General features: G+C 42.4%; 1 protein-coding gene across 1 annotated transcript in view; it reads left to right on the top strand.

The window, feature by feature from the left end:
• LMBR1L (limb development membrane protein 1 like) overlaps positions 1-16,018 on the top strand; it is a 76,946-nt gene extending 60,928 nt beyond the window's left edge. The window contains exons 7-17 of the mRNA XM_077297482.1: positions 416-484; positions 687-751; positions 875-947; positions 1,042-1,125; positions 6,577-6,653; positions 7,282-7,359; positions 7,443-7,516; positions 7,685-7,775; positions 8,874-8,940; positions 12,850-13,011; positions 14,462-16,018. Coding sequence (XP_077153597.1) covers positions 416-484; positions 687-751; positions 875-947; positions 1,042-1,125; positions 6,577-6,653; positions 7,282-7,359; positions 7,443-7,516; positions 7,685-7,775; positions 8,874-8,940; positions 12,850-13,011; positions 14,462-14,517 — 896 coding nt within the window. The 3' untranslated portion in view covers positions 14,518-16,018. The remainder of the gene's footprint in view (positions 1-415; positions 485-686; positions 752-874; positions 948-1,041; positions 1,126-6,576; positions 6,654-7,281; positions 7,360-7,442; positions 7,517-7,684; positions 7,776-8,873; positions 8,941-12,849; positions 13,012-14,461) is intronic.
• The last annotated feature ends 9,261 nt before the right edge of the window (positions 16,019-25,279 follow it).

Raw genomic sequence — 25,279 nt, 5'->3', positions numbered from 1 at the left:
TCTATTTTGGAAAACAAATGAGATTTATGCATGCTGCAGATTTCATCACTTGGTCCTTGCGAAATAAGCGTTCCTGTGAACTAGCACCTGGGTCATCCGTGGTTCGTGTATTGTCTTTTACCCAGACAGCAGCTAGACAAACCGATAAAAGGCTCCTTTGGAGGTAGCCTGCCTGCAGCTAAGCAGAAGCGTAACCTTTTCAGGTAGAGACCCTCTATAAGCTGGCCTTAAGTTCTACTAGTCACTGTTTGACCTGTAAAACGCCAGAGGTAATAGCTGCGCCACAAAACTGCTGCAATGATGGGAAAACCGCGGGCGGCTGTAAGGCTTTTCCATGGTTTGGACCCAGCTGTCCAATACCCTGATATAAGTTCTGACCTAATGGACAGGTGACAGGTTTCCTCTTCTCTTTCAGACCTGTGGGAATACTACCTCCCGTACCTGTACTCCGGCATCTCTCTGTTTGGTGTCCTGCTCCTATTATGTACGTATGTTTCCTCTAGGGAAGGAGTTGGTTGTACTTTTCAGCTCCATAGCAGCCATAGTTCAGGACAACCATGTCCTTTTATAATTGCTGGATTGGTGTCACATGAAGACTTTGTATTGTGCTGTATTTATGGTCTTCCTCCCAGTTATCTATTGAATGGCGTTATTGTGTTTCGGTCACTAATTTTTTTTCTATACAGTTTGCACTCCATTAGGACTGTCACGGATGTTCTCAGTTACTGGAAAGCTGCTTGTCAAACCTCGGGTGGGTTTAAATCCAGATCATATGTTATTTTTTTGTGTGTTTATATTCACATTCACAATTTATTTCAGTTGGAAAGAAAATAATTTTACCTGTCTTAACGCCACGTGTCTTTTGACTTCACAGCTCTTGGAGAACTTGGAGGAACACCTGAGCTGTACGGCATTTGAAGAAGCCGCTATATCCCGTAAAATCTCAAGTAGGTTCCTGATCTGTGAAGTTAGGTTTTCTGGTTTACAAACACTTGTTTGTTTTTTTTTGTCCCATCTTATTTTTGGCCTTTTACTTTACAGCTAAGGCATCTTGTTGGCTGAACCTAAACATGGAGGCTCTACAGAAAAGACTATTGGCTATAAAGAGCCACAGAATTACATTAGGTGAGATTTTTACGAGTTTGTGCGAATTGTCCAAAGTCCTTTCTTCACATTATATATGCACGTCATTTAAACCCAGCGATTTCAATGGGGTCACCTGACTCTTCCCTGACAGATGATGGTCGGGAAAGAGAAACATTAGGTAGTTGAAATTTTCCATCTGAATCTTGTGCTTTTAGGGGCGCAAAGTTACTGCCAGATGTGTCTGGCAGCGTCTTTCTCCACCTTGGCCATTGAAAACACTTGGACACCTGGCTGTGTATGGAGACAGTTTGGAGGATTAGCTGTCTGTTTAGCTGACAGTTTGTCTGACAGTTATCTCATTCACATGTTCAGCTTAAGGATGCAATTTCTAAAATAGATTTTTATTGTATCACTGGAAGGGCTGCGCGCACTTTCTTAGGCTACTTTCACACTAGCGTCGTGCACTGCACGTCGCTATGCGTCGTTCTGGAGAAAAAACGCATCCTGCAAAAGTGCTTGCAGGATGCGTTTTTTTTCTCCATAGACGTGTATTAGCGACGCATTGCCACACGTCGCAACCGTCGTGCGACGTGTGGCAATGCGTCGGACCGTCGGCACAAAAAAAGTTACATGTAATGTTTTTTGTGCGTCGTTCCCGTCTTTTCTGACCGCGCATGCGCGGCCGGAACTCCGCCCCCGCCTCCCCGCACCTCACAATGGGGCTGCGGATGCGATGTAAAACTGCATCCGCTGCCCCCGTTGTGCGGCGCTTTCAACGCTAGTGTCGATGCGCTGCAATGTCGCATAGCGGCGCGCAGTGCACGACGCTAGTGTGAAAGTAGCCTTAGAGTAAATATCTTCATGTATCCTGTATCATTGTGTAGTAATGGGCACAAAATTAAGGGTAAGGGGAATTACATTTATATTACCTGTAAAGGCGATGTGAGCTGGGGTTTGTTCACTTAAATCGTAATCGTTCTTTTAGTTTTTATTTCATAAATGGTACACATGAAAATAAGCAACCTTGTAATGTATCTTATCACGGAAATGTGCTTCTTTCTACTCATACTGATCTTTCAGTCTCAAAATTGTTATTTTATGGGTAAACACTGTATTCAGTGATGACAGATTGTTTCATTTCTGACATAGGAGATGGCAGCTACTACTGATAAGATTCTGTGTAAAAGGGACGGGAAGGGCAGAGCTGCTGCCTCCTCCTCCTTCCCTTCTACATAGAAGTCTATGGGCAGCAGCTGTCATCTCTTATCTCGGTAATGTAACATTCTGTCTTCACTGAATGCAGATTTTACCCATGAATTGACAATTTTGAGAATGAAAGTCCTCCAAGGAGGAGAGAAAAGCAGATTTCTCCAAGTAACCTATGTTACAAAGTTTATTTTCATGTGTACTGTTGATTCAAGAAAAAAACAAACAACATTACTCGTAAACCCTTCTCTGCCATCCGACGTGCTGTTCCTTCCATGTGACCTGGGACTTAATTCCCATGGATGGAATAGTACATCATAGGTGATCAGCCGTGCTCACGGGGGGGGGGGGAGTGCGGCCGGGTGTCAGCTGATTCTCACAGCTGTCACCCGGCACTAAGTGCCACGGACCGCTCACAGCACTTTAACCCCGGAACACTGCGATCAAACCTGATCGTTTGTGGTCTGGCGGCATAGAGAAGCATCGTGCAGGGAGGGGGCTCCCTGCTTGCTTCCCTTAGACCCTCAGAATAACGCAATGTGATCGTGTTGTTCTGAGGTTCTCCCTGCCTGCAGACCCCCGGAACCAAGATGGCCGCGGGGTCCTTCCGGGTCCTGCAGGGAGGTGTCTTGTCAGTGCCTGCTGAGAGCAGAGGCGGCAAGCCTCCTGCACTGCCTGTTAGATCACTGATCTGACACAGTGCTCTGCAAAGTGTCAGATCAGCGATCTGACTTTGTCCCAGGGTGGGATATCACTGTATAATGTAAAAAAAACCCAAAAAACACTGTGTTAGTATCGCTGCGTCCGTAACAACCCGACCTATAAAACTGTCACACTAGTTAACCCCTTCAGTGAACACCATAAAAAATAAAAAACGAGTCAAAAAACAATGCTTTATCATCATACCGCCGAACAAAAAGTGGAATAACACGCGATCATGAATAAACATGGTACCACTGAAAACGTCATCTTGTCCCGCAAAAAACGAGCTGCCATACAGCTTCATCAGTGAAAAAATAAGTTATAGCCCTCAGAATAAAGCGATGCAAAAATAATTTTTTTATATAAAATAGTTTTTATTGTATAAAAGTGCCAAAACATAAAAAAAAGATATAAATGAGGTATCACTGTAATCGTACTGACCCGAAGAATAAAACTGCTTTATCAATTTTACCACACGCAGAACGGTAAAAACGCCCCCCCTTAAAAGAAATTCATGAATTGCTGGTTTTTGTTCATTCTGCCTCCCAAAAATCGTAATAAAAAGCAATCAAAAAATGTCATGTGCCCGAAAATGGTGCCAATAAAAACGTCAACTCGTCCCGCAAAAAAACAAGACCTCACATGACTCTGTGGGACAAAATATGGAAAAATGATAGCTCTCAAAATGTTGTGATGCAAAAACTATTTTTTGCAATAAAAAGCGTTTTTTAGCGTGTGACAGCAGCCAAACCCGCTATAAATAGTAAATCAAACCCCCTTTATCACCCCCTTAGGCTTCTTTTACACTAACCGTGGTTTTGTGGCCCGTTTTTTGCGGCCCTCAATAATTCCATTGTGCGCCGTATGGCTGTGAGGGCCGTATTTACGGCCGTGAAAAAAAATCGAATCTACTCTATCTTTTTTCACGGCTTACGGACACAACCCCTGTTGAAAATCAATGGGGCTGCAAAAACAACTGAAGCTTGTTATTGTGGTGCACCGTGACTTCCGTTTTTTTTCCAATACTTCTTCCATAGTATTGGAAACCCGAAAAACGGCGCTCCACAAAAAAGGCCCGCAATAACTAAAGTTAGGGATAGGGCTAAAGTTAGGGTTGGGGCTAAAGTTAGGGTTAGGGTTTGGGTTAGGAGTGTGTTAGAGTTAGATTTGTGGTTAAGGCTGGGATTAGCGTTAGGGGTGTGTTGGGGTTAGAATTGGGGGGTTTCCACTGTTTAGGCACATCAGGGGCTCGCCAGACGCGAAATGGCATCCAATCTCAATTCCAGCCAATTTTACGTTCAAAAAGTCAAACGGCGCTCCTTCCCTTCCGAGCTCTGCTGTGCACCCAAACAGTGATTTACCCCCACATGTAGGTTATCAACATACTCGGGACAAATTGGACAACAACTTTTGGGGTTCAATTTCTCCTGTTACCCTTGTGAAAATAAAAAACTGGGGGCAAAAGATCATTTTTGTGAAAAAAAAAAAAAAAAAATTATAATTTTTATTTTTATGGCTCTACGTTATAAGCTTCTGTGAAGCACTTGGGGGTTCAAAGTGCTCACCACACATCTAGATAAGTTCCTTAGGGGGTCTAGTTTCCACAATGGTGTCAATTTTGGGGGTTTCCACTGTTTAGGCACATCAGGGGCCCTCCAAAAGTGACACGGCGTCCCATCTCAATTCCAGTCAATTTTGCATTGAAAAGTCAAACGGCGCTACTTCCCTTCCAAGCTCTGCCATGCGACCAAACAGTGGTTCACCCCCACATAAGGGGTATCAGCATACTCAGGACAACAACTTTTGGGGTCCAATTTCTCCTGACACCTTTGGGTAAAATAAAAAAATTGGACCTAAAGTAATTTTTTGTGAAAAAAAAAAAAAAAGTTAAATGTTAATAATTTTTTTTTAAACATGCCAAAAATTCCTGTGAAGCACCTGAAGGGTTAATAAACTTCTTGAATGTGGTTTTGAGCACCTTGAGGGGGGTGCAGTTTTTAGAATGGTGTCACACTTGGGTATTTTCTATCATATAGACCCCTCAAAGTGACTTCAAATGTGATGATGTCCTTAAAAGAAAAATGGTGTAAAAATGAGAAATTGCTGGTCAACTTTTAACCCTTATAACTTCCTAACAAAAAAAAAAATTGTTGGTTCCAAAATTGTGCTGATGTAAAGTAGACTTGTGGGAAATGTTACTTATTAAAGGGCCACTGTCACCCCCCCCAGCCGTTATAAACTAAAAGAGCCACCTTGTGCAGCAGTAATGCTGCAGTCTAACAAGGTGGCTCTTATAGTTTTTGATTCATTTATTACCTCAAAAAAGCGTTTTAAAAATTGGCCACACATACCAGATATTATACCTGGATGCGGTCCGAAGCGTCCTGTATGAATCCCCCAACTGCCGTCACTCTTCTCTTCAGGGCCGATGGTCGCCGCCCCCTGAGCGCTGTTATCTTCTGAAATCCGGCGCCTGCGCTGTGCGTGCCTGCCTGGGGCCTGCGCAGTGTTCATTGTCAGTGCGGCCACCCTGTTACTGAATCCCCGCCCCGCACTGTTATTCATTATGCACAGTGCGGGGCTGGGGTTCCTGGGAAGGCGGGGGAGCGTCGGAGCTGGGGAGCGTCTAAACAGCGCAGTGCGCATGCCCAGGAACCCCAGCCCCGCACTGTGCATAATGAATAACACAGTGCGGGGCGGGGATTCAGTAACAGGGTGGCCGCACTGACAATGAACACTGCGCAGGCCCCAGGCAGGCACGCACAGCGCAGGCGCCGGATTTCAGACGATAACAGCGCTCAGGGGGCGGGGACCATCGGCCCTGAAGAGATGAGTGACGGCAGTTGGGGGATTCATACAGGACGCTTCGGACCGCCTCCAGGTATAATATCTGGTATGTGTGGCCAATTTTTAAAACGCTTTTTTGAGGTAATAAATGAATCAAAAACTAAAAGAGCCACCTTGTTAGACTGCAGCATTACTGCTGCACAAGGTGGCTCTTTTAGTTTATAACGGCTGGAGGGGGTGACAGTGGCCCTTTAAGTATTTTCTATGACATATCTGATTTAAGGGCATGAAAATTCAAAGTTGAAAAATTACTAAATATTTAAAATTTTCACCAAATTTGTTTAGTTTTTTTTTTTTAAACAAATAAATGCAAGTCATAGCAAAGAAATTTTACCACTAACGTGAAGTAAAATATGTCACGAGAAAACAGTGTCAGAATCATCAGGCTCCGTTGAAGCGTTCCAGAGTTATTACCTCATGAAGGGACAGTGGTCAGAATTGTAACAATTGGCCTGTGATTAACGTGCAAACCACCCATGGGGGTAAAGGGGTTAATGACAGCATCCTCCTTAATATCATTTTACTCCTAAAACCAGCAGAAACCCATCAAAAGACAGGAATAAAGCCAAGTAGTCCAAGAGTTACAATGAAACGTCGCCATCTAGTGGCAACCCTTGATATGTCTGAAGTGGTAAAAAATGGCTAAGGAAATTCCCATAAGATCTCTGAATCTGCTTTTCACAAGACTAACTAAAATAACTTTATTTCTTTAAATCACAATTTTATTTATTTTAGAGATGAGAAGGAAAGCCTCACCATGGCAGCGTAATTTGGTCTACCCCTTGGCCATGTTGCTGCTGCTCGCACTCACGGTAGGTGACCGGTAAATTGGAAGATACTGCAAATCAGACATTATATACAGTAAAATGACTGACCTGGTTAGCTTATATTAGTTACCAGTAAAATGCATGCCCTTGTATTGTGCCGTCACCTTAAAGTTGTTTTACTGGCAAATTACACCATAATTATAAAACAATGAGAATATAATATAAGGTTTAGGGCGAAGATATAGTTCAGATATCTGTTAAATATAGGACAATAAATTGTGGGGCGGCATTTCCACAATGTGCTAGAAAATATATGGTTATGGGAATATAATATGGTTTTGTTTTAACGTGAAATTCAGATTTTTTTCTGGTATGTCAAAAGTCTACAAATTGTCCTGGCAGGAAAGGGGATAAAGTTGGTTGTCCAGTCCACTGCAATATTCCGCATTGTTAGGATGCAGCAATGTGCAGTGGTCTGGACAGCCCTCTTAGCTGCTGATGGTGATGGACCTGGAACAATAGTTTTTGTTAAGGTTCTTTTTTTTCCTATTTTACAAGTTTTATTTTTACAAGTCAAAGCTGAACAATAGATTGCCATTATTTCAACTACAATACGATACGTATCAACACAAATGCCACCTTGCTGTGACATTGACGATTCATTTTCCTCAAGGGCATCTCTGTGCTGATCGTCTGCTTCCACATCTTGGAACTTCTCATCGATGATGCCGCCATGCCAAAAGGAATGCAGGTACTTGTATATAAAGTACAGCTGAAATGTTACTATTATTTCCCTGGGTCTTATTAACTGAAGTAATTGGCGTTGTTTCACAGGACTCGCGCCTTGGGAAGGTTTCTTTCTCGGTCTTCGGGCCCTTTGGAGCAGCCGTGCAAGTCGTCCTCATATTGTATCCTTTGCTTGGAAGTAAAATCTGTGAAGATGTATAGATGGTTACATGTATCTGTGACATTGTAAGATACCAACTAGGGAAAAGCTGAATATGAATATTCTCAGCTCCTGGGGTTTAGTATAAAATTGCAATGTTGATGGACATGAATCCTTAGCTTCTCACCAGCTACCTGATGGCCGCGTCAGTCGTTGGGTTTTACAGCTCTCCATTCTTCATACGCCTCCTGCCCCAGAAACATAACACAACCATGACCAAAGTATGACGTTCTATAAAGTAGCCATATCCCTCCTGTAACTGCAGTCTGTAGAAAATGGCTTGGCCAAAAGCTGAAAGCCCATTCTGATCAGCCGTTATTAGCACTGGGGTTAATAAGGCATCGCACAATGCAAACTGAAATCCGTGTGGGCCCTTTGTATACAAAAAAGGATGATTATAACTTGGCAGGGTAGAAATGATGTCCTGAAGACTTTGTGTTGTGAACGCCAGGTTTTACAGTAATCATTTTCTCCACAGTAATACGCTTATCACCTATGGGTGCTCGGGTTGTGTAACGGTGTCCCTAGTTGATGGTAATATATTTATATTGACATCGGAGGGGGAAAAGGATGGGTGCTGTCCTTCATTTAGTCCCTGATTCATCCAAGCTTTTACACCATAAAACTATGTGAAAGCTTTGGTAGGTTGCATATTTTTAGCACAATGTCAAGCCGTGTATATTTCATGAGTTTTGGCTTTTTTTTGCCATTTCCACTCTGCTCTGAGTTCATGGGACGGGGTCGTGTTGGGGTATGGTGATTCCTGCTCATCAAATTCATTGCAAGCGGTTGTGTTCCTTGCGCCAGTCCATGACTGGAGTAAGAATTGTGGTGAGACGTTTACTGAGGCACACGTCACTTCACGCCTAGCTTGATTCATTAAGAGGCATGTGCCTCATACTACATCCCTCCGCCTCATCAAGACTGTGCAGAACAACGCTGGTGGTGATGAATCTGAGCCTTTGTGGGTACATCGTGTCATCAACGAAAAAAAATAAGTTCAGCTTTTTCAAGTTCTGATAAAATCTTGATTATAGTACTTGACTCATCTAGTTCTTAAAAGGGTTCGTTAGTCCAGAAACACCATTTTTAAATACAATTTTTTTTGAGTTGGCAGAGGAGGATTTCTCTTACATAGGGCGATCTTATTGATTTATTACTTTTGTAATGTTTTCTGCCTCCAGCTGTGACACTACAGGATCATTTAACATTTCGTGGTTACCTCTGATATAATTGCTAACAATTGATATAGCACTGTAACAGGAAAAAAAGAGAAGAACATTATTTGCATCGCAAATGACATTTGCTTTCTCTCCTAGATCATTGGAAACTGTGTGTCCTTGCTTGTTCTCAGCTCTGCCCTCCCAGTCTTCTCAAGAACGTTGGGTAAGACTTATAGCTGCAAATGGATTTTATCTAAGGCTGGTTTCACACTTGCGTTTTGATCTTCAGCGTTTTAAAAAAACACGCATGTGGTGAAAAAACGCATGTAAACGCGTTCAAACGCTGCGTTTTTTAGACGCATGCGGTAAAAAAAACACGGCGTTTTGACGCGTTTAGGCTGGTTTCACACTTGCGTTTTTATCTGCATGCGTTTTTTAAAAAAAACGCATGTGTGAAAAACGCATGTAAACGCGGTAAAACGCATGCGTTTTTTAGACGCATGCGTTTTTATAGAAAAACACAAGAAAACACAAGAAAAAACAAGAAAACCCTAACCCTAAACGTGACTGAAATACGTGGCACTGAAATACGTGCAACTGAAATACGTGGTACTTAAATACGTGGCACTTAAATACGTGGCACGTGGCACTTAAATACGTGGCATGTGGCACTTAAATACGTGGCACGTGGCACTTAAATACGTGGCACTTAAATACGTGGCACGTGGCACTTAAATACGTGGCACGTGGCACTTAAATACGTGGCACTTAAATACGTGGCACGTGGCACTTAAATATGTGGTACTTAAATACGTGGCACTTTAATACGTGGCACTTAAATACGTGGCACGTGGCACTTAAATACGTGGCACTTAAATACGTGGCACTTAAATACGTGGCACTTAAATATGTGGTACTGAAATACGTGGCACTTAAATACGTGGCATGTGGCACTTTAATACGTGGCACGTGGCACTTAAATACGTGGCACGTGGCACTTAAATATGTGGTACTTAAATACGTGGCACTTAAATACGTGGCACGTGGCACTTTAATACGTGGCACGTGGCACTTAAATATGTGGCACGTGGCACTTAAATACGTGGCACGTGGCATACGTGGCACTGAAATACGTGATACGTGGCACTTAAATACGTGGCAATATGACTGTCAGAAAATGTTCATTAAACGGTTAGGGGTGAGGTTAGGGGTAGAGTTAGGGTTAGGGTTTGGATCCCTTTATCACCTTGATGGTGGTGGGTGGCTTTTCAGTGTGTTTTCTGGTTTTTTTCTATAAAAACGCATGCGTTTTTAGCGCAAACAAACGCATGTGCTTAAAAACGCATGCGTTTACATAGACAGCAATGCATTTTTTTTGCCGCGAAAAAACGCATGCGTTTTTTTCGCGGCAAAAAAACGCGCAAGAAAATACTGCAGGTAGCATTTTTGAAAATGAACGCATGCAGACAAAAAACGCATGCGTTTGAAAACGCGACCAAACGCATGTGCAAAAAAACGCATGCGTTTTCAATGTTAAATATAGGAAAAAAAAACGCATGCGTTTTTTGTGCAAAAAACGCTGCAGACAAAAACGCAAGTGTGAAACCAGCCTTACATGCGTTTTTTCATGCGTTTGCGTTTTTGAAACGCATACAGAGAAGTGTGTGACAGATGCCAATCATCAAAATCAACTAGAAAACCCACTATAAATAGAAATAGCTAGGGTTAGGGTTAGGATCCCTAGGAGTAGGGTTAGGGTTAGTGTTAGGGGTAGGGTTAGGGTTTGGATCCCTAGGGTTAGGGGTAGCTTTTTATTAGAAGAATGTCCTGGTCACCAGGTCACTGATAAGCCACCCCCACCATCAAGGTGATAAAGGGATCCAAACCCTAACCCTAGGGATCAAACCCTACCCCTAACCCTAGGGATCCAAACCCTAACCCTAGGGATCCTACCCCTACACCAAACCCTAACCCTACCCCTAACCCTAGGGATCCAAACCCTACCCCTAACCCTAGGGATCCATAGGAATTGGCTATTATGTTGACCTGGTGATCAGGACATTTTTCTAATAAAAAGCTTTGTTCAATGTGGACACCCCAAGATATACAGTATTGCTATAGAGTACTAAAAATATAAACTCGTAGAGTATTGACTGTCATAGTGTTAGGGTTAGGGGTAGGGTTAGGGTTTGGATCCCTTTATCACCTTGATGGTGGGGGGTGGCTTGTCAGGGTTAGGGTTAGGGTTTGGATCCCTTTATCACCTTGATGGTGGGGGGTGGCTTATCAGGGTGTATTCTTGTTTTTTTCTATAAAAACGCATGCGTTTTTAACGCAAGCAAACGCATGTGCTTAAAAACGCATGCGTTTACATAGACTACAATACTTTTTTTGCCGCAAAAAAAACGCCTCTAGAAATTACTACATGTTGCATTTCTGCGAATGAACGCATGCAGCAAAAAAACGCATGCGTAGTTAAACGCGGCAAAACGCGTACAAAAAAAGCATGCGTTTTTAATGTTAAACATAGGGAAAAAAAACGCATGCGTTTTTTCTGTAAAAACGCTGCAGATCAAAACGCAAGTGTGAATCCAGCCTAAAGCATCGTTCGTCCTTGCAGGACAATCTTTTTTTTCACAGAATCATAGATTAGACATTTATAATTTAACAATTGAAGATAAGTTCTGCTATAAAAGGGTTGCCTCAATAGGATACAGGAAATTTTATTGATCTCTGGGTTCCAAACACTGGGACCATCACCGATGTGGAGAAATGGGCTGTGAAGAGCCCCGCTTGAATGAAGTGGAGGTTGATCATGGGCATCTCGGCTCCATTCATACCCTATGGAACTGCCGGAGACAGTGAATGAAGGGGAAATGCACATTTTTTACCGCTGCTTCATTACCATGGGGTCTTCAAAGTCCCATGCTTAATATCAGTAGGGGTCTCAGCCATTTTTTATGCAAATTTTAAGCTGCGTTTTACAGTACCGGGAAAAGCTATGAGATTTCTGAAATCTCATGCACACATTTTTTTTTTCTGACTGATTTGGAAAACTGCTGTGTTTTTGCAAACTGCAGCATGTTACTTCTTTCAGTGTTTTTGCAGTGTTTTTTCACCCATAGAAAGTAATGGTAAGTGCAAAAATGTCGCAAAAATGCAGATATCAGGTGTTTGGTGCCAAAATTTTAAGGAAGTTGCCCACTAAACTTTGTCAGCATGCACAATAAAATTAAAATGCAAAACCTGCTTTTTTTTTTTTTTTTTTTTAATTTTTTTAAGAAATTGCTTCTTTACTACTGGTGTGAATTATCCACAATCAGTGATGGTTTGGGAGCCACGTCATCTGCTGGTGTAGGTCCACTGTGTTTTATGGAGATCAAAGGCAGCGCAGCCGTCTACCAGGAAATTTTAGAGCACTTCATGCTTCCCTCTGCCGACAAGCTTTTTGGAGATGGAAATTTCATTCTCCAGCAGGACTTGGCACCTGTCCACACTGCCAAAAGTACCAATACCTGGTTTAGAAACACCAGTATCACTGTGCTTGATTGGCCTGCAAACTCGCCTGACCTTAACCCAATAGAGAATCTATGGGGTATTGTTAATTGGAAGATGAGAGACACCAGACCCAACAATGAAGACGAGCTGTAGGCTGCTATCAAAGCAACCTGGGCTTCCATAACACCTCAGCAGTGCAACAGACTGATCGCCTCCATGCCATGCCGCACTGATGCAGTAATTGATGCCAAAGGAGCCCTGACCAAGTATTGAGTGCATTTACTGAACATACATTTCAGTAGACCAACAGTTCGGATTTTAAAATAATTTTTCATAGTCATGAAAATACAGAAAAATCCATTCCCTGACAAATATTTTAAAAAGCCAAAGCCGATTTCCATCTGGTTGATTGTGTCTTATTACTGTATGTTTTGCGGATTGACCTGGGATGTGTTTTATTCATGGGAACTGATGTCAAAATCACTGGTGAAAAACTCAAAAATGGACATCTAGCTGGAGAGAAGAGATTATAGAGGATATTGGATACTAATCAGTGTTTGATATGTAACATTCTTCTGTCATTATTACTAGATTATTTATATGTCTATGATTTTTTGTGCCATGTAACATTTAGGTATTACTAGATTTGACCTTCTGGGAGACTTTGGGCGTTCCAACTGGCTGGGAAATTTTTACCTGATCTTCCTGTACAACATCTTGTTTGCCGGTCTCACCACACTTTGCCTAGTAAAGAAGTTTACCTGGGCCATGCAAGCTGAGCTTATCCGTGCATTCGGTAAGGGTGATGTCTGGAAAAGAACTGGATTTGAAATATGTCCATTTTATAGCCGTTAGAAATACTTAAAATAACTTAGAGTAAGCATTAGCATTTTTATGGCCTATTGTGTACATCGGGAAATTACCCAGAATTTATTTTTTGTGCCTGCCACTTTCCAGAAAAGGGTTATTCCCATCTTTACAGATGGGAATGTTGCGTAGGGTTTGTAAATACAAGTAGTTTTGCAGTTTACTGCTTATTAAAATTTTCACCCGTTGTTGAGATATTAAGTTTCCTTTTTTGTTTTACCACCTGTTGTCTTGGAGACCGACCACTGCCATGAGACAAAGGAATATGCTCTTTTCTATTGAGCTTGTAACCGTTGTGAAGCTGGCCCGGATCGCTGAAGCACACGGTTACCGCTAGATCCCGGCCAGCTTCAGCGCAACGATTACTAGTTAGACATCAGCAGTGAACGTTCTCATAGACAACAAGTTGTAAATGAAAGAGGTTATGAACGTCTGCCAATTCTAATGTGTAGTAAATTGTAAAAGATGAAGATGCGAATAACCCTTTAGTCAGCATTGCTCATTAACGATTATATTCTGTAAGGATATCAGGCATTTTGTTAATTGTATTTATCTCTGGCGTAACCTCATAAGTTGAAGGGCAACTTTATATTATGTGCCTTGTCCTTGTACCTTGTCCTTCCTAATCTCCATGTAACTGCTGAAGTTCTTTACTGCTCCAATATTATTTTGCAGCCACTTGTTTCAATCATAAACTACTATATCATTATACATTGTGTTTGTAGCAATTAAATAACAACCACAGGGAAACTCAAATTGGACAAATCACAATAAAGTTGAATTTGAAACGTTATCATGATGAGCCCTTCATCTGATGTGTAGAAGGATTTCCAGACTTGTCCATAGCAGCACTATCGGAGCGCAGGAGGAGAGCATATGCCCTATTATTTGTTCTCATGGGAGGTAATCCTCCTCCAGAGGTCTCTACAAGCTGCTCTCTACAGACCTTGCATTTTGTGCAGTGAAGTCCCTGGTGTTTGTATGAGTCCAGTGGGCGGTCCTGTTCAGTGATTGACAGCCTTCCCTGCATGCAGATATAGCTCAGCCACTGAATAGGACCACCCACTGGACTGGATTTCAATGACTGAAATGCAAGTTATACTGAATCATTTCCCACAAACCTATATATCCTTCTGCTCCGCTTCTCTATATCGTGCTATCCACAGATCGGAGCGCATGTGCAGCCTGACTGATTCCCACTAACATACACCTTTCATAAAAGCAGAGATCAAACAGATATGAAGACCCTTTGTAAACGGCAGCCATTTAACATTATTTGCAAACCTGTGGGAAACATACATGACTTATTTCTATATAATATGGAAGATGGCTCTGCTATATACGCTCTTGTCTGATTCCCCTATTTGTTCTCCTTCTAGGACTAGACAGATTATCTCTGCCTGTGAACAGGATTCGCAGTCAAGGAAAGGCGTGATTTACCTCCAAGGAATTGTCTTACAGGGTGCCGAGCACCTGGTATCCAGGTCCTTGCATCATGGATGGTCAGACAGTCCGCTCAGATGGCGATTCTAGCTTTGATGGACGACGTCTCGTGAATGGACTTCATGGGACAGGAGCAATGGATTTATCAGGAGGAGATTGTTAGCAGTTTCTTGCCAGCTCCTGATCAGGATGAGGAACTAATGTTCCACAGTAATCTGAGCCAGTTCTTGCAGGGGTGAAGTCTGCCCCTTTACGTTGCTTGAATATGATTTCTGCTGCTAAAGAGTAGGAAAGGAGTACAGATAGACTTTGTGTTGGTTTTCCTTTTTTTTTTCTTTTTTTACAGATCTAATTTTCTTATCAGGGTTTGTTCATTGATGAGATACATGCAGCCCCAGCATTACGCCATGGGCCACCTCTGTTTGGTTGTAGTAAGAGCCTTGGAGGGTTTATTCTGTAAGATGAATAATCGCTGGAACGTTTTGCACACCAATGATATCATCTCCGATGGAGGAAACTGCCGGAAGTCTCCTTCGTTCCACTTGTGCTTGTTTACATGGACGCCACTCCTGCCCGTAAGGGTCTCGTTGCCATCTCATCAGATGCTGGTGCCACTCACTAATAAGAGTTCACCAGCTTTTTATGAAGCCCATAAACCAAGAAGCTCCAGCCCCTCATGTGAAGAGGGATCAGCTCCTTTATTGTCTTCTGTGTCTTTTCTACTCATTTCATTGAGATTTGTATGTGTTTTTTCCTGGGTCTCGTCCGTTCTGAATGTGTGTAATATACCAGGGAGCCCGCGTCTTCTGTCTATAGCTGTGTTAGTGTGAACCTGTGAGTGTTTCCCATGCTGCGTCCTTCTCTATTTATTAGCGCCACAATCCCTCTTAGGATGTTCAGGACTTGCAGTACAGAAAGTCTATGCTCCATGTTTGTTAAGGACGAACCTACTAAACACTTGATGCACAGTAACTATCATAAAATATACCTAAAATCGCTGCCTGCCACCTCTTACCCTCATTTAGATGCTTATGTGGGCTGTCCGGTGTCAAAAGACAAGAACGCTGAATCCTGTGTGACCACCCAAGATTCCCTTTTAAATCAAATAATAAAGCTGGAGAGACAGCGCGAATACGGTCTTATCTGATAAATAGTGATGAGCGAACGTGCTCTCATAAGGCGTTATTCGGGCCCTCTCGGGTGCTAACCGGGTGTCTTGGGCGTGCTTGAATAATATGTTCTAGTCCCCGCGGCTGCATGTCTCACCGCTGTTCGACAGCCGCATTACATGCAAGAATGGCTGTTTGTTAAACTCCTATAAAAGCATGTAAAGGCAGCAGCCGGACCACCGACACAATGCCACGCTGAAAATAAGGAATACTGTGGTTGAGTCCACGCTGCCAAAGGTTTAAAGGTGTAGTCACACACAAGGTTAAAGCGTCAATTCGTTTTTTGTTTTTTTTTTGTCAATTTGTTTCAAAGTTTCCAAACCTCTTCATCAGGACCAAACCACAATGATAACACAATTGAAACGCATTGATACAAAAAAAACCGCATTCATTCTTTAACCTTGTGTGTGACTACACCTTTGACCCTTGGGCAGCGCAGACTCTGAACCACCGTATTCCTCATTTTCTGCATAAGATCTCCTTTTACACCCAGACCTCATGTATGTGATTTGTATAGTTGCAGACATGTATTGACTTCTCTTATCCAGCTTTCCTCAATAGAAAGAGAATTGAGAGCAGCACAAATGCCGTGGACACGTGACTGGCCCTCGCACTGGGCACACAGGGGCATCGTGGCACTGGGCACACAGGGGCATCGTGTCACTGTGCGATCACACACTGTCACCAGACATCAGTCTGCAGTCACACAAAGTGACTGCAGATTCTTCTTCTCAGACCGGACAGCCCTTTGATCACCCTACAGAAGATCCTACTTCTGGAGGTCACGATGTCCACTTTCTATAGCCGTACACAGGTTTTCATGGGTTGCAGTCTATCTGTGACTGTAGTTCACACTCTGGCGTCTGTACCCATCACTTGTCACCATATTATTTGTTAGCAGGGACAAGATGCCACAATAGAGAGAGTTCTTTATGGGCTCTAGTAAATCCACTGTTCTCATTTTATTGTATTAGTTTAGTCTGTCTTTTCAGGTCAGATTCTGAGTTTGCGATATATGAATGTTTACTGGAAAAACAAAGCTTAAGTAAAAGTTGCCGTTTGCATAAAACATAAGTGTTAGGATGATAGGAGACATATAAACTAAAAGCCATTATGAGATGAGACTTCTGTGTAGACAATGTTAGAAAGCAACTTTTTTTTAGCAAACAACGTAGTATTTTTTCTTCTTATTTCATCTATCAATTTTTCAAGCAGAACGTTTGGTAAGTGAAAGGTAATGCTTAAAGGGAACCTGGCAGCTGATACATGCTGCCCGATCTACGAGCAGCATGTGTCAGATACTGGCTGTATGATTTCAGCCATATATATTTAATTCTGATACATTGCGGTGTCACATAAAAAAAACCACCGGGGACCCATCCGCAACGGATACTAGTCGGACAGGCGGGTCCACAGCCGTGTTCTACCTGCCCGCTGCCCTGGAGTGGCAGATCACTCGCTACACACGCACGCAGGGAGAGAACTGTCACTCCAAGGCAGCGGGCGAGAGAAGCCTTTGGGAACCCGCCTGTCCCATTAGTATCCTATACGGATTGGTCACAGACTAATTTTAAACTGTTTTTTTTTCCCCATGGATTGGGCAGCCTGTATCAGCTGTCAGGTTCCCTTTCAACTAATCTCTGTAAAAAGAAAAAAAACATTTCCATCAGACCATTGCACATTCCACCACAAGGTGGCAGAAGACCGGATGAGTTTAATATTTTACTTTTTTAATATTCTTTCAAGCCACTGAGTATTTTCTTTTGCTACAAAGCAGTTTACCATGCTATTCGATAATTTTATTTTCAAGTATAACTTTATTAAGCAATCTATCTCCTCTTTGCAAATGGGAAGATACATTTCTAGGAGGAATAACAGGAACAAGATTATCTCTCAACGAATACAAAAGCTGTCCGTAGAGGGGAAGGGAAGTGGTTGTAACTGCTGAGGATGAGTGTGATCCCTCTACCAGCTGCTCCCACGCACTAGTGCGAGGATACCCACTAGCTTCCCTTTAGCAGGGCATCTTTTAGATGTCCTCTGTCTGTTGACATTTTACATTGCTATAGTCCTTTTTACAATTTTATATTTGGTAAGCGACATCTATGGAGTCCGACTCCTGCTTCCACAGGTTTTCACACTGATCATTGCAGAATAGTTTGCCTTTGCTCTGTTCGTCACAATGTAGCGCACAGAAATTGTGCTGCAGAAAAAAACTACTTCCTATATACAAAACCGATTACATCTCCTGTATGTATCTTACTGTTATCTATCCAATACGGAATCCATTTATTTCTTGCTTATTTTTAATTTATTAATGAGTAACTAAACCATCATATTGTCCAGCATGGAAAGCTATGAAACTTTGCAAATCACTTTATTTTAGGGATTTGTCTTTTTTCTTGTAAAAGGAAAAAAATATGTTGCATATAAGTGGCTTCCAAACCCCTGCATTTCCTCAGTCTATTGTCCTGTGTTTAGCTGTAGTGATACCAGAACATACTCATTTGGAGTACAGATGATGGCAGTGAAAGGGTCAGGACCTTTGACCTCATCAGTCCAATGTTCCTCAGCAGGTTTACCTCCAGAGTTTGGCTACTTTCACACTAGCGTCGGTACAGGGACATCGCCATGTGTCGGCCCGACGTACCGACGCACGTTGTGAAATAAAAGCACAACGGGGGCAGCGGATGCAGTTTTTCAACGCATCCGCTGCCCCATTGTAAGGTCCGGGGAGGAGGGGGCGGAGTTTCGGCCGCGCATGCGAGGTCAAAAATGGCAGATGTGATGCGCAAAGAAAGTTACATGGAACTTTTTTTGTGCCGACGGTCCGCCAAAGCACGACGCATCCGTCGCACGACGGATGCGACCGTGTGGCCATGTGTCGCAATGCGTCGCTAATGCAAGTGTATGGAGAAAAAACGCATCCTGCGGGCAACTTTGCAGGATGCGTTTTTTCTCCAAAACGACGCATTGCGACGTGCGTCACACGACGCTAGTGTGAAAGTAGCCTTACTGAGACACGCGCTGAGCTGACGCTTTCACTTCCATCATCTGTACTCCAAATGAGCACGTTCTGGTATCAACGCAGCTCCAAGGCAGAGAGATCAGGGAGAAGCCGTGTGTGGACGCCTCTTACACAGTTTTTCTTTTAACAGAAGTGAAAAAAGATTCCGTAATAAAGTGTCTTGCAAAGTTTAGTATGTTTCCATGCTGGACAAAAGTCTATAAAAAAAAAATTAGTAACTCTTTAACAGATCAGGTTGTATTTATGGGGGTTGTCCACTATTAGACAATTTTAGGTCCACAATTCAAATAAAAGCAGTTGATCCTCCCCTTGTACAATGGTGCTGTTCCAGGGATGTCTGCGCCACTATTCCCGGCAGGTGACGTGACATTGTTGTGCCTACTGCAGCCAATGGGCGGATGCTTTTTTGCCGCAGCTCATCAATATACCATCAGGGCGGACGTCTTCATCAGCAAAGTAATTAAGGCTGCAGACCATCAGTGGCTGCTCATTGGCTACAATGGCCACATGACACAACAATGTCACGTCACCTGTCCAGAATAGCGGCTCGCACAACGCTGGAATGGCGCTACTAGCTGAGGCGAGTGGCAATTATTTTAATTGGGATCCTGAATTGATAAGGGATTGTCCAGTAGTGGACAGCGCTGGTTAGCAGTGGAGATATATGCTGTCTATCATTGCTTGCATCCAAGCAGGAATTTAAGATTACTTACTGCCCTCTAGTGGAGATTTTAGCTAACTGCAATCTCTTGCGTAAACTACAAATTTCACTATCAGATCCAGTCACTACTGTGATAAATCTTGATTTAAGTGCAAAAAGTTACTAAATGCGCCACCTGTATTCGTGTCAGAAATGTTATCCCTTACCAATGGGGTCCTATAATTCCATATTACTGTCCCTTTACCTAACAATCTTATGTGATCTACCACTCTATCCATTTCCTGGCTTATCTTCTGTCCATGGAATGTTTTCCTGCCACCAGTGCTCTGTGTATTCCTCACTTCTGCCTGGCATACGCTGTAGGGCTGTGTATTCACCTTTGGCAATAAGATTTGTCAAACAATCATATTAACTATTTTTTTAAAATCTTTTAGTTATACAGAATTGTTATTTTTAATAGAAAGAATCTAAAATCAGAAAGGATGAACTTGGTATTACCATTCTCAGAAAGATCTTCCGTGACAAGTCTGTTAGGTCTGGATGATATAAGGTAGCGATGAATGTGAATGTATATTCCTGTACAGTGAAATGTGAAGAATGTTTGCTTGTAAATTGCTGTATGAGAAATGTCTCCTCTGCTGACTTTGGATATATTCAGATTTAGACCCTTTATGCACCAATTTCCGATTTAACAAAAAAGCAAACGAAAAAAAAAAAACATATGTAGTCCTCAACGTATCAATGTCTGCCTGTGGGATATTTAAATAGGTGAGTCGGCCATCTGGATATATCCAAAGCTCTGTCTGCAGACTACCCGGCTCTTGGGGTCTATCCTTTCTTGGCTGCAGTGTATTTATTGCATAGTACCAGACCTTAAATGGGTTTCCGTTCGCACTTCCTTTTGCTGTGCACCTATGCTGTACAGGGTTTCCCAAAATAAGTCACAGGTTAATTTCCAAACCTGAATATTGCAGTCACTTTACTCTACTTCATATCTAGGTTTAGAGATGTCCTCAGGATACCCAATCCTTGCAGTGGGGGGTGCACGGCCAGAAGCAAAGTCATTGAGGATTCCCTTTATGATGCAATAAATTGCATTAAATACAACTGAAGTGCAAAACATGTTAACACCAATATAATTGTTATACAGAGACGTGATGTGAAAAGCATGCTGGGATTTGTAGTCACCAGGAGCTAAACATGCTGGAAAATGCCTAAGGTAGAGAATACTGCAAATAGTATGGGTGTGTATTCATATATGTTTGTTTTTGTTTTGGTAAAAAGCATAAAACACTATTTTCAACCAATTAAATCACCTGTTTTATACATGGCGGTGTTGCTCATTTTTTTATGTCTGAAGAATCAAAGTGGTCAATGAGATGTACAGTGCTGGGCAAACTTTTTTTTGGCAAGTGTGGGGAAAAAAATGCTGCAAAAGTAAGAATGCTTTACAAAAATAAAAATAAATGGTGTTTATTTTTTTATTTCGCAAAATGCAAACCGAGGGAACAAAAGCGAAATCTAATTCCAGTCAGTATTTGGTGGGACCGCTCTTTGCTATCAGAACAGCATCACTTCTTCTCATACACTTACACAAATTTTTCAAATGAACTCAACACAGAGGTTGTTCCAAACATCTTGGAGAACTAACCACAGATCTGTGCAAATCCTTCCTTTTCTTCCTGTCATCCCAGACAGACTTTATGATGAGATCAGGGCTCTGTGGGGCCTTATGGTCACGTCCATGACACATGAAGATAGTTCGTAATGACAGTGGCTGTATGTTTAGGGTCGTCCTGCTGCAGAATAAAATTGGAGCTAATCAGACGCCTCCCTGATGATATTACATGATGAATAATTATTGATTTAGATTTCTCTTGTCTGTCCACAAGAGGATTGTTTCTTTTCATTAAGTTTTCCAGTAGCAGCTTAGTCTAAGATATAGTATGCCCCAGCTGCTGCCAAACCTCTTACTTAAAATTAGTATTCCATAGATGAAATGAAATGTGGTCTGGATAAATAATGAAAAAGGAATGATAACATGGATACATCCAAGTCATCAGTTAATTATGTTGTCCGGTCACAGACTTTATTCATGAGCCTGTTTCATACCGGTCTGTCATTATGAGAAGATAATCTGAAGTTTGTGCTAAACAATCTTAACAGCAGATGCCCTCGACCGAGCCATCTAATGAGAGCAGTTATGGCTGCATGAAGCCAAATGGCCTCTGCCTCTGTATGTACAGTGATAGTCTCACCTAGAAGCATTGCCGCATATGGACGCAGTCCGGTAGGTTTAAGGCACAATCCATTTTCTTTTTAATGGGATCTGATGGTGGTAAAACCTTTCATACACCTACAGATGAAATCTGAGGCATATGGAGATAAAGTAAGGGCTCATACAGTTGTATCAGTGCCATGTTACAGCTCTGTATAACTATATGGTGTATGCATGAGGCAAGCACTAGTGCCAAACCATTAGGTCACAGAATGCGATGCACAGACCACCCGCTGCCTCCTGACTTGAACGCAGCAGCCTTATAGGCATATATAAGGTTGTTGAGTTTGGGTCAGGAGACCAGTGGCCTGTCGGGTATCAGACCATGAAACACGTGTGAATTTGTCCTAAATCAGGTAAACTTCAGGGTTATCAGTCTGTCAAGTTAGGAAACATAAGCGATTGTGATTCAATGTCATGTCACCTATTTTGGTGCAATGGAAAGTGACAACAGGTGTATGGAGAGGTAACAGCAGGACAAACCCCACAATGGAATGGTTTTGCAGATTCTAGCCAAAGATAGTAATTCTCCTTATCCTTTCTGGCTGATTCTACTCTAGTTTTGCTGGGGTCCTTGTCATTCCTGGTAGCATCAGGTTGCATGGGTAGCTCTGCCCTTCCAGTATGGCTCACATGGCATCACAAGGTTTGCTGTGTTTTCCAGCAGAGTCTCAAGAACATGGAGCAGATACCAGAACTCAGCCGTTACATGAGGAAAACCAGACAGGGCCACAGATTGCTATTTGTTCTTTTGAGCACTGGCAAATTCCTACAAAGTGACCACCAGTGGGCTGCTTATGTGCTTGTTTCTGACTAGTTTAAAAAAAAAAAAAAACACCATGAGAGCCGAATGTTCTGTATTGCGAACTGTGCTCACAGCCCCGCACTGTGCATTTTCCAGATAACCTCAGAATTGTCAGCTCCGCCATTGGCTCCCCATTCTTTTCACAGATGAGGGTGAAACCGGGTGTATGTGTCTAAATCTGCACTGTTGGTAAAGATGGATGGCAGACAATATTCTTCAGAGCTTTATTTCAAACATTAATAGTCGATGTGTTTCGAGGTCATGCAGAACCTCTTCCTGAGGACAAAACCTTACAAAACTTTTTTAGTAAGGTTTTGTCCTGAGGAAGAGGTCCTGCATGACCTCGAAACGCGTTGACAATTTATTTTAAATGAAGCTTTGAAGAATATCATCCGCCATCCATCATTAGCAGCCCAGATTTGGACACATACACCCGGTTTCACCATTATTCTCCGTCTTTGGACCCGTGTCCTGCAGCAGCTGATCCGTGCGTTTTACATGTTGCTTACTTGCAACTAAACAAGGTGAGCGTACCTCTCTCTCGGATCACCTATATACACTGATAGCTGCTACTGCGCAGGTGCGGCGGGCACCATTTTTAATTTTTTTTTTCTTCAGTATGTACAGATGTTCATTATGTAAAATAGGGTGCAGGTCAGTGAGGGATCAGTATAAACATAAGGGTGAATGACCTCGGGGAGATCAAAACATCCAACACCGCGGAGACACCATCACGTGTTTCTCAACGCAGTGATCCAGAACACTGCCCCCATCCCTGATGGGAAATATGCAAATGCATGTAGAAAAGCCACGGAGACACCACGTGTTTCTCAACACAAGCAATGAATAGCCGGGTCTTTCACCAGGAAGGAACAACCACGGGAAGGGCAGCATCCAATAAAGGAAAACCACCTATGCCAAAACATGGTATCCATCCACAGACAGCTGTTTCGGGGTATTTGCCCCTCATCAGTGTGGAGTAGGCAAAGGGATCAGTGACCTGTGAGAAGCCATACAGATGAAAACCTAATCGGAGCCGCCCCAGGGCAAGAGCATATCAACTCAAAACTGAAAATAAAGATTAAACAACAACCACAAGACGGATTTCATCACCCAAGGTATCATTGTAATAAGTATAACCTGACACTGTCTGTAGGTTACTGTGCACAATCCTGCTGACAGGTTCACTTTAACCAGTTAAGACTCTGTTTGCACTTTTTTTGCTTTCCAGATTTTCTACTTCTTTTCACAGATGAGAGCAGATGTGAAAAAAAGTCTGGTAACACCATGGTGCACTTTATGCTGCCAGCAAAATCATCCAACTTGGCTAGTTTGGTGGGGAAGCATATACTTGGATGGTCAATTAAATCTCCAAGTGTTGGCCCACGGTACTCTGACAGCTGTTAGGTATTAGGATAAAATCCTCAGAGACATTGTCAGTAGTGATGAGCGAGTATACTCGTTGCTCGGGTTTTCCAGAGCACGCTCGAGTGACCTCCGAGTATTTGTGACTGCTAGGAGATTTAGTTTTCCTTGCCACAGCTGCATGAATTACAGCTGATAGACAGCTTGATTACATGTGGGGATTCACTAGCAACCAGGCAACTCCCACATGTACTCAGGCTGGCTAGCAGTTGTAAATCATGCAGCTGTGTCAACAAAAACTAAATCTCCGAGCAGTCACAAATACTTGGAGATCAGCCGAGCATGCTCGGGAAAACCCGAGCAACGAGTACACTCCCTCATCACTAATTTTCAGTCCTTACTCTGGTACAGTGGGTTCTGATCTCATGATGTATGGCAATGTTCAGCCTTAATGGCCAGAGTGTGTTAGCTGTTCCTGGATGATAGCCATCAACTGACCATCACATACCCCAGATCTGAAACCAATTGAGAAACTCTGGGACATTCTGTATACGTATATCAAGTAGTGCTACAGACTATCCAGGAGCTTCACTAATGCACGGGATCCAGATCTGGAAGGAGATTGCCCAGAATATTATTCGACATCATGAGCATGCCCAGACATTGTTGGAAGAGCAATCAGGCAGATTGGGGGCCATACACTATACTGTCTCACATTATGAGTTGATGTGATGAAATTCACACAAACTGGATCTGCTTGTATTAAATTGTTTTACTTTGATTTTTGGATTGATAATTATAATTGGAATCTCAATGTTGGACCCATTATACTGTATGAAGAACTATGTGAGGTCCTTATACTGTATAGAGGACTATGTTGGGCCCATTATACTGTATGGAATACTATGTGGGGTCCTTATACTGCATAGAGGACTCTACTGGGCACATTATACTGTATGGAGGACTATGTGAGGTCCTTATACTGTATGGAGGACTATGTTGGGCCCATTATACTGTATGGAATACTATGTGGGGTCCTTATACTGTATGGAGGACTATGTTGGACCCATTATACTGTATAGAAAGCTGTGTGTGGGGATCACACTTTAAGCATCATACTGTGTTGGAGTCGCCATACTTTGCTGAGAGGCATACAGTAGGCTCATCATACTGTGTGGGGGTATCATTCTGTGTTTGTGGGGAACTTTTGTTGGCATCATACTTTGTGTATCATTTATTAATTCAAGGGGTTTTTTTATCTTTTGTAAATACATGTTTAAATTAGGCCATTATGCCATATACTTTTTTTTATTACTCTTACATAACATATATTATTCCAGTATAGGAAGGATAATCCATCCCAACAGACCTGCAATCTTCTTTATTCAAGTAAGTATTTTACAAAGGATGACTGGTAAAACATTCATGTTAAAATCACAGATGACATC

Source organism: Ranitomeya variabilis, chromosome 3, assembly GCF_051348905.1.
Source record: "Ranitomeya variabilis isolate aRanVar5 chromosome 3, aRanVar5.hap1, whole genome shotgun sequence".
Lineage (NCBI taxonomy): Eukaryota > Metazoa > Chordata > Amphibia > Anura > Dendrobatidae > Ranitomeya > Ranitomeya variabilis.
The sequence above is the reverse complement of the archived record's forward strand: the minus strand, read 5'-3'. Positions and strand labels throughout refer to the sequence as shown.